General features: G+C 46.4%; 1 protein-coding gene and 1 long non-coding RNA gene across 6 annotated transcripts in view; one reads left to right on the top strand and one right to left on the bottom strand.

Moving 5' to 3' along the window:
- The window catches only part of LOC124849336, a 279,602-nt gene that overhangs the window by 3,597 nt on the left and 256,970 nt on the right, over positions 1 to 19,035 (bottom strand). The gene's annotated exons all lie outside the window — the stretch shown is intronic.
- The window catches only part of LOC118317899 (chemokine-like protein TAFA-5), a 122,755-nt gene continuing 106,166 nt past the window's right edge, over positions 2,447 to 19,035 (top strand). The window contains exon 1 of one of the 2 annotated variants that reach the window (XM_035647027.2): positions 2,447 to 3,700. In XM_035647027.2, the coding sequence (XP_035502920.1) occupies positions 3,598 to 3,700 (103 nt within the window). In that variant the 5' untranslated portion in view covers positions 2,447 to 3,597. The remainder of the gene's footprint in view (positions 3,701 to 19,035) is intronic. The other variant, XM_035647015.2, reaches the window with a different exon arrangement.

Below are 19,035 nucleotides of genomic sequence, written 5' to 3'. Positions count from 1 at the left end.
CGTTCTTTGCGGCTGACACTTCCACTCGTCTTAGTCTGCGGAGAGACTCGCTGCTATAGGACTGGGGGTGGTGGGGATCACATTCTTCTTTATCTGATGTTTCAAAGAGGTCGCACTTGGCAGCAGTTGCAGATATTTCAATTTGAAGAACTCATCCGCGTTTTAGAAACGACATTGAAGCTCCTCAGATATTTTGTCGAAATCCTTTTTGAACCACCACACGGGCCAGCACCCGAGCGCCGCACGCTGGCGGAAAACACGGAGAGTCAACAGAAATGTTGGTTTAATGTCGGGAGGGAATAAGATAATGTTTCATTATGGTTCACGCCCCCCCCCCCCCCCCCCCGCCCCCCCCACAAAAAAAGACCCATGCGTCACTCAGTATCTTTTTTGTACAACTCTGAAATTCTGAGTAACACCCTCCAAAATAGAAATGTCTGACTCAGTGTGTCCATACCTTGTGTGCCTCCCTCTGTTTCGAGTTTTAGAAATGTTATGTAAAAGTGAAAGACGAGGGATAACACGTGTTTGGCCATGGCTGCTGCCTTATATATATCCAAGTTGAAAGCAAATGGCTGTTTGTGGGTGAGAAAAAACATAACGACATGCATATGTGCTCATTTGCCTAATATTTGCATTCAAAGTATGACTGTTTGAATCAACCTGTGCGTGTTTAGTTAGCTTTGTGTGCTTGTGCCAAGCGGACTTTTGGCCTCGCCATATGGTCGGTGGCACAGCACACTGACATGACAGCGTCGCAAGAGGCGACATGCCTCCTATTATTTAATATGTTATATGTTATATAATATATTATTTAATTAACAGTTTACAGTTCAATTAGTTTTTTTGCTTGTTTGAATGGTGCCGACCATAAAACATTCTGCCAAAAGTTCTGTGAGAAATAAATAAGCAGTGTTCCATAACTCAGTCATGTTTCTGGCTAAGTGTGTCTTCCTTTAGGGGCGTGATTATTTGTCCTACAGTTGAGTATGATGTTTTAGATGGCAAGTAAAGTGCCTCCTAAACAATGCATTATTAATATTTTATTTTAAGAGTGGGGAAAAGATTGAATCAGATTAGTATCGGATCGGTATCGGCAGATACTCAAGGTTGCAGGATCGGTATCGGATCGGACACGAAAAGTGGTATCGTGCCATCCCTACTTTTCACACAGTAGGGCATTTACATATAGATGTAGACATTGACAAGGACTGCCACTGACACATACAGCAATTAACAATTTTATGACCTCCCCCCCATTGGGGTTTACAGTGTGCTTTTACAAGAACTCCAGTCCAGTGGCACATAACTACATAACTAAAGCAACCATTGCATCTCTCTTAGCTCCAATAAAAAAGCTGCACTATTTCCGGCTCGTCCTAATGACTGAGGCACGGTTGCTCCCCGAGGAGGAGCACACTAGGACAACACTGGAGAGCAGCGGGGGTCGAGACTTTAGTATGCACGGCAGGGCCGGGGCGAGGTGAATGCACAGAGCCCCCCCCCCTGCAGCCTGCATGACGGAGCCAGTCCCAGCTTGGCGGGAGAAGCGCTCAGCGGAGTGTCCACTGGCAACCGGTGCTGAGGAACTGGCGCTGTCCGTGGTGCTGAAGCCCCCACTGAGTCCTCCGTGGGGGGGGGGGCGCTGTCCGTGGTGCTGAAGCCCCCACTGAGTCCTCCGTGGGGGGGGGCGCTGTCCGTGGTGCTGAAGCCCCCACTGAGTCCTCCGTAGGGGGGAGGCGCTGTCCGTGGTACCAACGCGCTCCGTTACTCTGTCCACAAAAGCTGGCGCTGGCGCTGTCCATGGTGCTGAACGCGATGGCGCTGTCCGTGGTGCTGAACGCGCTGTGGCGCATGACGCACTCAGACGTTCACTGGAGTGCGGTTAATATTACAGTATTGCATTGGAGAAATTCCTCCACAAAGGGGTTACAAAATTCTCCGCTTGGGATCGATCTTACTCGAGTCGAAGTATCGATCACATGTGGCACAGTTGCGTTTTTCTCAAGATCTGAATCGCCCAAATTGACCAAAGATTTCAGCTTCACGGTTTGTACTTTGATGTTTTCCACTGAAATACATTGAAGTAGAAATATAAAGTATATATATATATATATATATATATATATATATATATATATATATATATACATTAACTTGTTTCAACCCCACCACTGCCCTGCAGCATTTTTCACAGAGTATCGTTTTGATGATGATAACGTCATTGGGCTCATGGTGGCAATAAAGTCCAACATGCTCCTCATATTCAGTGGCAAATACTAAAGCATGGACAGTAACTGCTCCTGTCACAAACGTTCACCGTTTTCTAAAAAAAAATGGAGAGACATCGCAGAAATACCATTTGACTGGATCGATTACATAATAAGGCCTATGGGAAGAAAAAAAAAAAGTGTGCGTGTGTGAATCGTGCGTCTGCTGCTGGAGGAAGACGTTGCAAGGGGTGGGGAAGATATCGCTCAATATCCATCGATTCCAAAAATCAAACAAACAGTCAATGTGAGGACGTTGCAAAGCCCGTGAGTCACAACGATCTCCGATGCTGCAAACTGTTTTTTCTCCTTCTTCTTCTTCTTTTTCTTCTTCGTGTGACAGCGTCGACGCCGTTGCCATGTCGCTGCGAACCGCGAACTCCAGGGACTCACTGCTGACGTAATATCGATTATGTGATTTTGGTGGGTTTTTTTTCTACTCACTTTGGACAAAAATCACCCGGAGTCGGACCGTGCGCACTTTTTCTTCCTCTTTCTCTCTCGCTCGCTCCTCACCTCCCACCGTCTCTCTCTGCCTCCGCACATCCATTCTCCATCCTCCCTTTCCTCACACACACACACACACACACACACACACACACACTGATCTCCGTCTTACTTCGTGCCCCCCCACCCCCAAAAAAGCTTAAGGGACTTTCTTCTTCTTCTTCTTCTTCCTCTTTTACGACCAGCCCTCCTCCTTCAGCTGCCCGGGCGGATTTTATTAGGGACCCGGTTTATTGCTCGCTCGCCGGTCTCGGGACTGTGCCGGCGGGGCTGCGTGAGGTTGGACGAAATCGTGGAAAAGCCCACCACAGGTGAAAGGAGGGCTTCTTCTTTTTTTTTCATTGTTGTCGTGTTTTTACGACGCTGCGGAACAAATGATTGAACACTCCGCGCATTAACTCAACGCCATCTCCAGAACACCGGCGCGCCGCGCGCTCCCTTTCCAATGAGGCGCAGGACGTAAAAGAAACGCGTCAACACACCTCGGGACAACTGACGGCGCGTCGGCCAACTTGTGTTTCGCGAATGAATGAATATTCAACAGAGAGCCGTGCCTGATTCGCCCATCTGGAATTCCTGAGGAAGATGTGACCTTTTTCTTTTTTTTTGCGCGCACAAGGCGACCCGCGACTACCGAATGAGCACGCCGCCGCTCTTCCTTGTCAGCCCCTCGATCTCGACCCGTCTTGTCTTCTCCGTCCCTTGTTGGATTACACGCGGAGATATGGGCACTGTGAGGGGCCGCGCCGGATTGTGAGATTTTAAACCCCTCGTCTGTTCGATTCGTCTCCCTCGGGAGGAGAGCGCCTGTGCGCGTCCAATGGCTCCGGTGTCGAGACGCAAAGACGCCAGTCGCTGGCCGAGAATGTCGTCAACTTTCTGGGCTGTGGTGCTTCTGACAGCGCTGCTTGTTCTCTACTGCGGTAAGTCCCCCCCCCCCCCGCAGCCCCCCCGCCCCATTTCAAATCATATTGGTATTTGGAGGCGTCGGGCGCAGATGCCGCTGCGCAGTGGGTGACCGTGTCATGTGGAGATGCTCAGGCCACAGAATCATGCCACTGGTATTGGCGATGGCTCTTGTGCGTATTGATCCCACTAACAGTTGTCCCTCAATTATTGGGGGGGGGGGGGGCACTGCCACCCACACGAACACACACACACACGCACACACACACACACACTCAAACTAAAACCCACGCACTGCCGTAGTCATTTTCCTCCTGCTCTCACCAGGCACCAGCACCAGCAGGGGAGAGCAGGGGGCTTGGATATGAGGGGGAATGTGTGTTTTTTTATTGGCTGGTGAAAACACAATTTATTTGAATCGGGGGGATGAACTTAAAGTGTGCCAGAGGCCTAATTAAGTCTCACTTGACTCCCTTTCATTCTCTCTCTCTTTTCCTCTCTTTGACACACACACACACACACACACACACACACACACACACACACACGCCTGCGGGTTGTGTTTCTGTCAGACAGACTTACTGAGGTCAGACAGTCATGTATCATCTGTCTGTCATATTGTGTCTGCTCTAAACACTGGTCACAGAGGATGAAACATATATATATATATATATATATATATATATATATATATTGAGAGAGAGAGAATTTACAAGAGACACAACTGAAGAAAAAAAAAAACCAACCCCCTCAGACGTTTTATTTATGAATAATTCCCGTTTAGTTGGACTCAAATTGCTCCGGGCTGTAACGCAACTATAGCCTGAGGATAACCTTAATAGGCAATTGAATCCAAGCACGCACGCATACACCCACAGTCAAAACAGTCTCTCTCTCTCTCTCTCTATCCGACACTTGTTCTCTGGCCGAGTGTGTCTTTTTCATTTCTCGTCGCCTGGCTCTCACACCTCCCCCCTCTCCCTCCCTCGCTCCCCTTCTCTCATCTGAGTCACTTGCGAGGGAGACGTCCAGCTGGCGCACCAGGCTCCGGTCTGCTACGTGTGAAAAACGTGAGGATATGTGAAATGGTACATGACAAACCCATTGAAAAAAAAAAAAGACTGGGGCAATTACACTAGCTGCCGAGCTAATGATCAATGTAATAATCTCGTCTTTGAGCACATTAGCCCTGCCGGTGTTGTCGGGGAAAGTGGCAGATTTCATTGCGTGATCATTTTCCCGCTGTTGCCCGATGTACAGTGGCCCCTTTTCTTTTTACCTTTCCCCACAATGGACAGAAGATTGAGTTTTCTTTTCTTGAACGCGCAGGGGCGCAGGTTAATCAATGGAGGGGGTTTGGTTTATGAGGGTGAAAGCTTCTGGGTAGGGGGGTCTTTTTCTTCTCCGATGGTGCCTCCGGCCATGTCGATTGATCCGCTGCTCCTGTCCAATCAATGCCGCTTGGATGTTTGTTTCAGTCAGCAGTCTTTGAACCAACCCCCCCCCACCCCCCACCCCACCCCTACCGAGGAGCTCGACCTCCGACCAGGCCACACCGCAGCCCCTTCTCGAACTTAACAATGTGAGAAATGGTGATCTTTTGACTCCTTGTGCTTCCTCTCCAATAGCCGCCTCTGCTCAGATGTGTGTGTGGTGCCATACGAGTCTCAAATGCCGCTTGTAGAAAACAGTCGAGTAAGATAACATCATTTATGCATGTCTTTCTTGTTACCACTATTTGTCTATCAGAATAAACCCCAAGGCCCCCTTGCTGCTATTGCTTCCCTTTCAGCTCTTTCTTTAGTCGTAGCTTGTGGTCTCTTTGACTGATACATCTCCAATCATTCGTACCCGCTACTAGCTCAGAAGATTCCAATCTGCTCTCTCTCCCTCTCTCTTTTAGCTTTTGTGTTTCCTCTCATCCATTTCCGTTTCTCGTTTGACCGTCTTTCAGTTTTGTCCTCTCGTCATATTTATCTTACCCTCGCCTCTACTCTGTTCTCCTGTGCTTTGGTGTTGTGGTCAGTCTGTATCTCCGCAGCATTGGTTCTTTCACTCTTGTCTCCTCCTTTCCATTTCTTTCGCTGTCAAATTGACCTCCTCTTCAATTTCTCTTCTCTTCTCTTCACTTACAATATGATGGGTTCCGTATGTCTGGAGAAGTTAAACTTCTGTCCTTTGCCCATGTTTGAAATTGACATTGACTGTAAAATGTTAACATTCCAAGGACTCTATGTCATAGGACTGCAAAGAATGATTATTTTGTTATTGATTATGGTCTGTTGATTAACCACTTTGTCTAAATAACAACATAAAACAGTCAAAAATAACTGCGAATGTGCAACGAACATTCCAAAACTTTATATTATACATTTTTCGATTTTCTTTAATGTGACGAAAGGAGCAAAAAAAAACCCCCACACAATCTCGCACGTCAGAAGCTGCAGCATATCAAATGTTTGTCACGCCTTGCGTGCTAAATTATGAAAAACAGTCGCTAATTAGTTTTCTGTTGATCGACTAATCAGTTAATCTTATTAGTTCCACCGCATATAACTGTATTATCATTGTCTGAATTGGTTGGTGTAGTTTGTAGTGTACCATATTGGTCCTTTGCCATCGACGCATGTTCTGTTTCCTGACAAAATCAATGTGTGCTAAACTGGCTTTAGACACACACACACACACACACACACAAACACACACACACACACTCACACACACACACATATGCACATGCAGTATTTACGCATCATGTGGCTGCATGCATTTAGAGGCTTTTGTGCAAATATTGTCCGACTCGTATTTCTCTTCTGAGCCACGTGCCTTTATTTGAGTTTTTAGTGAACTGGAGTACTGTATTCTACTTTTCACTAGTCTGAATGACTCTGAATGACTGGGGGGGGGCAAAAAAATTGTAATACTGTACACACTGTAATAATTTGCATGCATGCTGTGCACTGTGACGCAATTTTTTTCACCAAGGACAATTTCAACCTCACAGTGCTGCTTTGTTGTTGCAGTCAAAGGTGGGGAGGGGGGCTCTGTGATTATGGCTATGACTCATACGGTGCCTGTCACGTAGAATCAACATCCAACTTCACACGATGTGCCGTCCACACTCAGGCCCTTCAGAGGAGGCAAAGATTGAAGGGGAGAGGGATAGACAGCGGAAAAAAAGGTGGCGGAGAGAGGGAGGGAGAGAGGAGGAGGCGCTGAGCGAGATGAAGGCGGGAGGTGGCTTTGTATCCCTTTACTAATGCGTTGATACGAGAAGGTGCGGGGGGGGGAAAGAGGGAGGGGGAAAGGAGAGGCGGGTATGCAAGGAGGGAGAGGAGGAGAGAGGGACTGATGAAAAGAAGGTTTGGAGAAAAGGATGAAAAAGGAAAGGAAAACTGAAAAGAATCAGACGGAAGGACATGAGCATGGGGCAGAGGGAGAGAGAGAGAAAGACGAATGACAACAGCTCAACAATTTAACTGCTCCCTCCACAAGCCGCTGTTGGAAACTCTAATCACAACCGAATGTTCCAGTAGTGCCCTCTGATTGGATTACAAAGGAGAGAAATGAATGAAATGGAGAGGAAAAAACCCCCCCAAAAAAAAAACTCCCAACGTGTTCTGTGCTCCGGCTCCCTCGTCTGGAAGCTCTCAGCCATGCATTTGTTTGCCGACGGTGCCATTATGCATTCATGAGGCCGCGAGCTCGCGAGCAACGTGCAAGCTCAGAGGAAGGGGCGAAGATGGATCCTCCAAGGCTGGCTAATCAGTATGCTAATCTTAGATTTGGATAGCCGAGGCATGTAGCATGGCTGCGCTCCTGGCTTGAACTTGCAAAAAGAGACACGTGGGGGGGGGGGGATAAGGGGAAGACAGGGATACAGCGTAAGGAGGGGGGGGGGGGTAAAGGGAGGGATGTATAAAGAAGAAAAGCAAGAGAGGCCTTTTTTTTTTTTAGCAGCGTGGGAAATGTGCTGCTTTTCGAAAGTGCCGATTCAGTCCAGCAGCCGGAGTCATCCCCGTACTGCACATGCAGTACGGGGATGCTCTGGGGGCAAAAAACGCGTACGCGAGACCTATTAATGAACATAGAGCATCAGAGCAGACATACAGGTTACACCGGTGCACGGTCGAGCGCGACTGCGTCAAAGCCGTTGTTCAGGGTCGCGCAGCAAAAAAAGGCAAACGGCCATGACCTACTTGCACATACGTGAACGTCGGCGGGCAAGGGCACAGATTTAAAGAATGCAGAGAGGACGGGGACGGGGACACACACACACACACACACACACACACGTGCATGAACACACACTCCTCCGCTGTTAGGGAGCGAGGCTTTCCACCGCTGCTCCAAACCTTTCCCGTGAGAGGACTCTGTTTCTCAGCGTGCTCCTCTGTGTTCCCCACTGTTTGCTTATGAGTCGCTGTTGTTCTGCGGCCGGAAAAAAAAATATCGATGGATCGTTGACTGTTACTGAGAACTGCTGCTCGGGGGGCCATCCGCGGAGAGAGACAAAAAGACGGTGTGACCCGCCCAGGCGTCTCACCTCATCGCCCTAAGAGCTTAGAACAATTTGTCTCACCATAGGCGGTGACGCGAGGAGGCTCACGTGTGTTCGCGCGCATGCACACGTACACAAATTACTGTCGGGGGGGTGTCTGAGAAAACCTTGCGAGGCTGATCTGATTTACCAGCCAAGGAAAAAAAAAAAGAAGAAAAAAAAAAAAAGGGACTCGAAGCTGACCTCGAAAAAAACGCAAGAACTTGTAGGTGAACACATGCACATATCTGAATATCTTATCCTATTTTCAGCATAGCCTGGAGCTTCTTCCTCTGCAGGGAGGGAGACATGGGGGGGGGGGGGCTCCACTGTCAGAAAGCGGCAGAAATGGCTGCAAATGGCCTGGGGACGCAAATTCATAAAGGCAGTCAACTTGTTGAGTTTTTTCCACTGAGGTAGCCAACAGCCGCGTTATGAACCCCCCGCAAATGGGTCCAGAGACCGCATGCATATTTGAACAGCTTTTTAGGAGGCAGCTTTGTAAAAGTTAAACACCACGATGAGTACCATTTGAAGCGGAGGGCCGGGGAGCGGGGAGCACGCCACAGATGGAGGGCGTCAAGTTTGGTAAGGCAAGGAAGGAGTATTCAGAATTTTGCGACGCACAGCATGAAATATTAAGCAGCAATGGGATCATTTTCAGCGAGCGCGGGCACCCGTTGACATTAAATGGGAGATGGCAGTGTGGCCACAGGCGCTGGGTTTTTCTGAGCAGCCTGCGCTCATGTGTCAACTCGCTGCAGTGCAACGTTTTAAAATTACGGGGGAATGCTTGTTGATTGTGATTTTCAGGCATATGTTGTTTTTTTTTTATGTGAGGCAATGGGCATCCATCATACAATAAGTTTTAAAAAATGGGTTGATGTGAGCAGACTGCGAACTGCGGAAAAAGGCAATTACATCAAACAAGGGACCCTGTTCCCCCGGTGACATATAGTGCTGAATTTGACAAGTAGATTGCTTGGTTTCTGAACAACATTTCCCTTTTCCTTTTTTTTCTACAATAAACATCTGTTATACTGCATAAGGAGTTTGCTGTTTCACCTTGAATTCCCCCAAACTTTTTAAAAGTCAGCCACATCATGTCTGTCAGTGAGTCTTTGGTCCAGACTGCGACTGGGTTGCCCTGAAATGTTGCACTCGTGCTTTCCAAAAGATGCATCCCGCCGACTTCGCCAATCCCCTGAACTTTTCCTTCATCGCCACCTGCAGGCCGACGAATTTCTCAACAATTTTTAATGCAGCACTGTGACATTTGTTAGGGATTTTTTATCCCTTTACATTTAGATTTTTAATTTCTATCATGTCAGTGTATTCATTCGGCCCGTGCTTCAGTTTGAGACGAAACCCCTGCGAAACTAATGACATTCTCAGAAGCCTGAGGTGCACTTTGTGCTTGGTGCTAATTAGTAAAGGTGGAAATCACAAAGCCACTTTTTTTTGTGTGTCTTTTAACAAGCTTTTAACAGGAGTGGGGTTGTCGGGGAGGTTAACATACTGTGAATCATGGCCGGGCTGACGACAGCGCTCTCAGTCACCAGTGAAGCCACGACAGTGATGACTCACAGTTTTAAAAGCTTAAATATTCATTGGTATAGCCTAAATATTTGGCAGTATTACTGGTTATTGCCTGACAAACAGCAGCATGTTAGCATGTTGACATCAGGGGGGCGGTCGAAATGGATGTAAATGATTCCTATGTAACGATAACTTACATGATGACGTGCGTCTTATCTGGCTGATATTTATACTCTCCTACTTCTTATTCTACTTCGGATAAGTGGCGCGTCACGTTAAATACCGCTGCCGCCATGAATTGTGGGGCGTCTATATCTCCTTTCCTTTTGCATAGGTAGGTCCAGTGTACCCTTTTATTAAGGAAATAGGAAAAGAGGCATTGAAGCTCCTTTCCTATGCATTTAGAGAAACCGAACAGCTCTCATCATGGCTGCTGATCAAATGCATCCGGGTCACGTCAAGGTTTAGGAAACTTCCGAAGCAGATTTGACAATTCGACCTCACCCCAGTACTCTGCTCAAAGCACTGCTGTGCTCAGGCTGCTGGTATAGCGGAAAACATGAAAAAACACATAAATCCCAATTGCTAAGACACTGTAGACACTGTGTCTCTCTGCTTCTTGTTAAAACTATTGATTATAAAGAAACGCACGACTACTTAGTAAAAGGACAATGTGATTAAATTTGTTGGTGGCAAAGAGCATGTCCATATAAAGTATGTGCTTACACATATCAACTGACCGCTCAAACATAAGCCTACTTTAATTTTTTTTTAAGAATAGCAGTCTTTATGCTGCATCAGGTCAGCATCATCCCCGTGTTTGTCAGTATATTGTTTCCCCCCCACAGCTTGATCTGTAGTGAACCAGCAAGATTCACAGCTGCTTCATGGCCTCAACTGTTAACAGCAACAACAGTTGGTGCTCATCTAAGACGCAGTAACAGTTGCATTAAAAGAAGCTTCCCCGTCTCATTGATTTAACTTTTTTTCCCGTCATTTCATCCCCGACACGTCGCCCTCGTCTGTGTTTTTGTTTCTTAGTTGTTTCCTTAGTCATCTGTGGCTGCACCTTTTGCAACCAGACACCGCCCTACGAGATACGTGTACGCCATAATGGCATGCTAATATGCTGTGACATTTACTTAATGTGAAAACAAATTGTGAAGCGTTCGGAGTTTGCAGTTAGGCAAAGTATCCTCGCATCCGCCACCATGGCTTATTGCACCTTAAACGCGCCGTGTCCTGTTGTGAATTAATGTGGTGTCAACGGTGTGACTTTTATTACCATTAAAACTGCATGTATAATATTTACATATCAGATCGTAGGTGGCTAGGTAAGGCTGTGGGGCTCAACAGGTCACAGTCAAAGAAAGGGCTGTGCAGCTCTCTGATGGCAATATAGTGTAGGTTTTTCTCATTAGAATAAAAGTAGAATGACAGAATTTCAGACCCAGAGCCTTTCGACAAAGAAAAAATGATTAATGTTACGTTTTGTTTTTTTTAAACCGATCCTGTAAATTGTGTGAGGCGGCTTAATTAGGTCAGAATCTGGACAGGGGCTTGCGGTGTGCTCCTGCCTCCAGAGGATTCGTGGATGTACACTTGTGCTTATTTTGCCTTGGGCCTGTAAGCTCATTCAGAGGGAGAGAGATGCTAAAGCTACTCCCCCTTTATTATTGCGAAAAGCAATTGCTCGGAAGAAAATGCCAGAATGGTGCTTTGAATTCCTGGAGGGGCCCATCACTGAGACGCGGCCCACGGAGCTGAGACAGCTAGCATCTGGAGCAAAGACTTGGCGGTAAAGTGGAGGGAGGGAGGGAGGGAGGGAGGTGGAGAGAGGGAAAAGAAAGAGGAGGACGGCGGAGAGGCAGTGGGAACGAGAGAGCGGGAGAGGAAGGAGAGACGGACGGCGTGCACGAGGGAGGCAGCGGGACGGTGAGTGCGAGGCAGACCGGGCAAAGGGTTGACGTGGGAGCGGTGGAAAGAACTTGGGAGGGGAAAGAAAAAAAGGACTGCGCAGGCAATGAGACAAAAGACAGACAGACGAGAACACTCAGACGGTCCACCAATTGACAGCCAGTTTGGGAATAAAGTCGGCTAACACAATGAAGCAGTCGGCAGACAGACTCGGCGTGGAGTAGCCGAGAGGCTCTCAGAAGTAGAAACAAATATTACATTAGAAGAGACAGAAGCCATTTGTCACAGTGGGAGGCCCGAGAGGTAGTTAAGCTGCGGAATATAGGGACCCGTGGCCTGGTTGATACATGTCGCCGCAGGGAGGAAATTGTGCTGAAGTCAAGTCCGTTCAATCAATTGTCTGGTGTCCTTCAATGACTCCCGCACTTAACAAGATAATGGCGGCACAAAGTTTCACCAGCCCAACTCTCGAGAACTTGTTATGGGGCCTTGAGGGCCTCCCCTCATTCCCTCTCTCAGTCCTTTCCTGCCTGCTTTCATCCTCCCATCCCATCCCTCCCTCCCTCGCTGCCCGCTTGTCAGCCACACCACCTCCACATCAAGGCCCGGTTGAAATGCATGCTGACAGCCACGATTCAATGTTAATGCTTCTGCAAGATGAATGGGCTCGGCCGTTTATGGCCAAAATGACAGCTGCACTCTGTCTGCACCCGCATGTTGGAGACGGCTGAGATTCGGGCACCATTTCAAGGATTGTTAGAGAACGACGGACAGTGAGTCAGTCTTCTTCTGCTGGCCCTGTGCCACAAGGTGCATTACCAGGCCTTCAATTTGAAATGGCTCGGTTAAATAATGGACAGAGTTCGTTCATACTCACAAAAAAGCTTCTATTTCTTAATTTTCCCTTCTCAGTCTTTCTCTCCTTGCGTCTCTTTCCTTTTCCATGTCTTTCTCCTTCTTGACCACGTGACCCGCTGACACTATCCGGGATTGATATGGAGATTACAAGGCGCTTGCCCTCATTTATCGGGCACCGTTGCATGCAATCTGTCGCAGAGACAATGAACTGGTTTGCGGCTGCTGGTGAAAAGCAACCAAAAGGGGAGGTACTGTAAAGATTTTATTTGAGAACCCAGTGTAGCCCAGGCGATGATGACAATTTTTTAATGGAAAACAACCCCTGTGTACAAGGAAGCGCACAGAGTCACTAATCGAATGATTCCAAACGTATCACTTGAATGCATGAATAAATCATATACAGTAATTCAGATGAATAATTTAAACATGTGCATGTATGACTTTACACGGCCCCATTTACTTTCCATTCACCCATGATTATGAATCTTTACATCTTAATCTCAATCTCAAGAGTGGCTGCAGGTGTATTTTTATTTTATTTGAACAATTTAGCCACTTCAAACATTTCCAGTTGTTCATCCATTAGGCTACTAGCCATTTGAACCATTCCATGACATTGGTTACTTTTTTAACCATTCATCCGTATAACTAATTCGAGAATTTATTCATTAATCAGCAAACTATTTGAACGATTTGCTCTCGAGATATTTCTCTGCTCAAATGAACTATATTTCATGGACTCTCCTTCGTTTAATGTATTGTAGTTTTCAAGTGCTTCAAATGACTATTTTTTTCAGTTACATTACAATATCGATGTCATGAGTTGGAAGGTGAATGGTAGTTGGGTTACTCTACTGTCTTTCTGCATACCCCACTGGGGCCAGAAGTCCCCCTATTTGGGAATCACCGACATGTATGCTATCATGATACAGAAGTTTTAGTGTGACGTACTCGCCCCGGTAGAAGGCCACCAGTAAGAAAGTATTTTGTCTTACTGAATAATTTTTCCTTTTGATAAACGTGCTATTTTGCCTGATGTTAGTCTGCTACATGTTACGGTTTATGAGGAATTTGCTGTGCAGGCTGTGATTACCAGCAAGTTCAGTGTGGCATCAAAAGCTTAAAAACTCAGCAAAGTCTCTATGCGCAAGTTTCCTCCGAAATGAGGGGGTGTTTCAGGGGGAAGTGAAGATTAAAAAATCCTTGAACTGGATAAGCCTGAGCTCACACTTCAGCGGCGGAAAAGCAAAAGGCCACACGACGGAGAACGCTGCAGGAGGCTGACGCCTGGAAAGAGATGAGGCGGTCAGATGATGTAAGCAGCTGAGCCGATCTGTTGCACTTCGAGTTTCTCGCAGATTTACCACGGTCGCGCTACGAGATTCTATCTCAGTTGGATAGATGGAGTGCGTTTACTTTGCTTAATGTTAATGCAACAGACTAACTGTGTGTACACTTGGAGTAAGCCTCTCACTTCGCGGCGGTGTGTGTGAGTGTATCGGGCCCCGGCTGCATTCCAGGCCAACGGAGACAATGCTGGAAGCAGACACCACCAGTGGTACTAGTGGCGCTTGTTCAGTATGTTCCCCGATCGCCTACGTACTGAAAACTACCACTGCCTCAACTTTAAGCTCTGGCCCTCTCCCACATATACTCTGCTTTCATATAACAGCAAACAGCCACATAAGCTGAAACAGACTGAAACATCTAGTAACAAATACTGGATTGACATACTGTATAATGTTGTGCCTCCCAGAGAATCAGTCAGAAACCTACAAAACAAATTCCCGTCCCGTCAGACTCAGCTTTACTTCGTTTGTAGGGCTGCTTAGCAAATGTAGGCATGATAACACACTAAATTAAGATGGTGAATAATGTAAACATCAGCATAATTGCATGGTCATTAGCGTTTTTCTGCTCAAAGCTCTGCCGTGCACATACCATACGCTCCAGTCCACAGTGCACCGAGGCAAAACAACACTCGGAGTTTACAGCAAAAAACACTTCCAAACATTTATTTTGCCAGAGGTGAAGCTAAATACTTTGACTTAAAACAAACTATACAACCCCTTTTGCATTTCTTGCCCTGTTCAACACCGGTATTATCAGCTGTCTCGGGTGATCCGATCATGAGTGGTCAGTTCTACCTTTAGCCGGTGTGAACAGAAAGTATTTGGACACTTCCCTGTGCCCATATATTGATTTAATTGCGCCCAGTATTATAACATATGCATTAATCGCTGCATGTTGATTTACTCTTTTAAAATCTTATTTCAAAGAAGAGCTGCACACAGAGAAGCAATGAGTCACTCAGCTCCCACTCTCTTTCTTTCTCTCTATCTCAATCACACACACACTCACACACACACACACACACACACACACACACACACACAGACACAAATTACGCACACGTATATTTGCATACAGAGCGGGGAAGCGAGATCCAGTCCCAAGTGGTCAATCGAGACACGTGTAAAGTGGCATCCTTATGGCAGGTGTGAACCGACGTACTTAGAGCTGTCTCCTCGAGATCGGACCGCCGGAGTTGAATGACAATACCTGGTCTGAACTGGGGGGGGGGGGGGGGGGGGGGGGCCTCTGAGCCGCCTCTCGTCAGCCGCCAACTCCTCTAACGCGGTCTGAGGGCGAGAGGAGCAACATGCAGGAATGGAGGCACAGATGCAGGAGAGAACAAGCGCCAGGGAGAGCGTGAGAAAGCAAAAGGGGCGTGGGACAGAGGCTGGGCTCTGCTGCGAGGGACAGTGCTCAGCGAGCTGCAGCGGTGGTAACTCAGGCCGATGCTGCTCCACAGGCTGAAACATGCCGCGGTTACGCATGTGTGGTAGGCCGGAGGACATTTTTTTCCTCTCATTCCTTCCACACGCTCTCTCTTTGTACACCAGTATTTCCTCTCGGTGCAATCTCCTCAGCGCTCCTCGCCGTGCACCCTCTCCCCCTCCCGCAAGCCTTTGGCGGTGATAAACCCCTCCATTGTCACTGTGACAGCAGAACATGTGAGTTACGCCTGCCTCTTCAGGGCTGAGGAGCTCATTACAACTTCAAAGCAGGGCATAGGCAACAATGCGTGATGTGCATGTGACACAATCGGTGAAAGTCATGCAAATGCACACCATTGCGAAGTAAACTGCCGGATAATACCCTTTGTGATACGTAACACTCACATCGTGAGTGTTCATGTCACATCGTCGTTCGTGTCATCTCCACATCATTTGTGAAAATGACACATTTTCCCTCAGATAGTTTGATCTGATACTGGAATGCATAACTTTGAAGAAAACATTATTCCACCTCAGGCATAAAAACGGGAATATCATCCATAATTATTGTCTGGAACAGATGCGATCAATTTCTGTACCATGTATTACAAAATGAAGTGTGTGAATATATATGCGGTAACCCACTGGTGAAACAGGCATTTTAAAGAGTCACGTCGCCCGAGCCCTCCAGACAGTGTTGCTTTTGTTCGACCAAGTGGAGATTTCTCTTTTAACAGTTTTAATTGGGACAATTTTCCGATGGAGAAATAATCCCTGTTGACGGCATGTTCGAGTGATTGTCTATTGCCACTTTGAAGCTGCGAGAGCCAGACAAAACTCAAAAAGTGTGGAAAAGAACCATTGCAGGGTGTTTTACTGACATGACACAAGACAGTGAAATTACATGAGAGGGACGAGAAAAGAAGACATTTCCAGTTCTTCTCTCTGGCTTGCACCCTGTTCCCTGGCTATGCTGACACTGAAAGTTTGATACGAGGTGTGGTATGACCGCCTTTTCAAGACATACATGACACTACCAAAGATTAGAATTTGTTTGAGCAAGATACTCATCATCATCATCATCATCACTACCATCTGACATCGGATGTCTCGCCAAAGAAAAGCGGTTTCAGCCATCGAATTAGAGAGGTAAAGGTGATATACGTGTTCAAAAATTATAGTTAGAAAAAAGTGGAAATGGCCCCTGGTCTGGAGTTACAGTGCTATTGTTTCGGAAAAGAGATGTGGCAGAATCTTTTCAAAAACATTTTCTTTTCTTACTTTTTTTCCTCTGAGCAGAGCAAACAAAATCTAATTTACCTCCATTCTGTAGGGGTGAAGGTAGGAATCTTGGCGGCAGACATCTCAATACCATTTGCAGATTAACTCCAAATTTCCTGCATGACTAGATATCACTAGGCAACCCCGTCTCCTTGAAATTACATTTCTGCCGGAATGGTCGGCATACAACACACTGTGTAACCGGGGGATCATGTCCCGCATTCATGCAAATTTAATTTCACAATGCATGAGTTGCACCTGTGATGACGTTCGGCCCACTAAGAATCTGTGGTTACGTTTCTGGGAGTGATGTTTTACTTTTTACTCTGCTACATTTATTGGAAAACAGTACAAGTTAGTGACTGGACAAATTAATATTTTGTACACAAGATATACCACACTTGATGCATTGTTATGAATGAAACTACCCGACAGTACCCCATCCCCCAACCTTAGTCATTCGCTTTGAGTTGCCTATTTACAGTACAACCATGAAAATATGATCCTTTAGTTTCCTGCAGATACTGTAAAGAAAACAAACACATTCGCTGTGAATGCTGTGCAGGTATGCTCAGTATAAACAATAAGTGACTTTTGAATGTTCATTAAAACGTTTTTTTTTATTATTAAGTTCATAAAAAAAATAATCTGAGCGGCGTACAAAATGTATTTGCTGTTGCAAGTAAGTAGCATATTAGGAGGAAGAGTTTCATTAGGGATTAGTGAGAAAATGAGTTATTTCATCTATTATTTGGGTAAATTGATTCTTCGTAATATTTGCGCTCCAGAACATCTCATAAATGTGTAATTTACCAGCATGCACATTTTGTAATAACAACTGAAATATCAGTGATGAGTTTTCCTTTGAAAGCCTTTGCTTCACGTCGCTAACGAACAAGCAAAAACCTCATTCTTGCATCTCTCAAATTAAGAATAATCGTTATTAGAATTTGAAATTGTACATCATCAACTCCGGGCTGCATTGAATTCGGTACGTGATATTGGGGACGTGATTTCATTTTGATCAAAAATGATCTGTTATCACATGTGTCACCGGCTCCCCAATTAAATCAGAAGCTCTTGGAAGCGAGTGTTGGTTGATGAATCAATCCCACACACTCACATAAATGTAATTACTTCATTTGTCAACGTCGGAGGGGGAAACCACATCCAACACTGTGTACCTAAAGCTTCTAGCAGAGAAACGAATAAACAGACCCCCCTCGCCATTTTGCCCTTCTTTTCGTCTCCTGTAGGCTTTGTCTTGTACAACCCTAATCACACCCATAATCATTCTGTAAGAGCAAAAGTTATCATTTCATCAATTCCCTTGGAGGCCCTTGGAGGACCTAACAAGCAGGATATGAGTTTCACATCACAGCAGATACAACCCCCCTTTCACATCCACCTACATGCATATACACTCATAATATTGCCGCTCAGTCCTCTCCTTGAGAAGGACATGCATTATTCAACGACATGCTAGCATCAATTAAACAAGGATCACATCAAAAATTACTTCTTTTTTTTTTTTAAGCCTCTCAGCTATGTACTGTAGTTTGGGGGGGGGGGGGGGGGGGGGGGGGGGGGGGGGGGTGTTGGTTGACATCTGTTGTTACGGTTGCTGTTGCGGGAAGGTGGTGATCAGGCACACCGCGCGTTATGTTTTTTTGTGTATTCTAATCCCATCATGCATTGGGTGGACAGATGTTGGCAAGCTAATTAACAAATCCTTGGGCGACGTCGAACTTCATCTCTGCATTCAGATGCTCTGGGAGGGGAGGGAGGTGTTTTGTGGGATCATACACAGTCAGCATCTCAATGCACAGTCACACACGCGCTCTCCTAGTGTGTGTTAGTGTGTGTCCTTGTGAGTATTTCTGTGAGTGTGTGTGTGTGTGTGCAAGCGGTGAAGTTCAAGCTCTCCCTGCTCTGCAAACCACCTCCTCCCTGTCTCCCCCTGCTTTTGGAGTGACACATGATTCTGAGTGGAACCCAAGTGAGAGGCACAAAGAGGGGGGTGGGGGGGGGGGGGGGGGGGCTCGTTTTCCATTTCCTGTTGACACACCGTGTCATCACCAGCCATCAGCTGCTGCTATTGTATACGCGACGAGACAGGGGCATCGTATTATTGCTTTGATACATCAGATAAAAGTAAATACTGAATATTTCAACATTTTTGCATCAGAGGAGTATGTACAAACCACGAATCGGTTTTCTCAGCAGTTGTATTAATACGTTTTAATTGGAGCATGGTTGCAGTTGAAGCATTTTTTTTAACTGCAATGGTATCATTTTTCTTCCCACGGTTATTTAAATCTCTTTCCAACGGTTCATTGAAGGGACACCTCATCGTGGGGTGTGGGGATGAGACGCAAAGAAGTTTGGGGGTTGGGGCGCGTTTTCCATTTCCTGTCCCTACAACGTGCTCTCACAA

The sequence above is a fragment of the Scophthalmus maximus genome, chromosome 12 (assembly GCF_022379125.1).
Source record: "Scophthalmus maximus strain ysfricsl-2021 chromosome 12, ASM2237912v1, whole genome shotgun sequence".
NCBI classification, from domain to species: domain Eukaryota; kingdom Metazoa; phylum Chordata; class Actinopteri; order Pleuronectiformes; family Scophthalmidae; genus Scophthalmus; species Scophthalmus maximus.
Note: the sequence above shows the minus strand (reverse complement) of the source record. Positions and strands in the feature narration are given on the sequence as shown.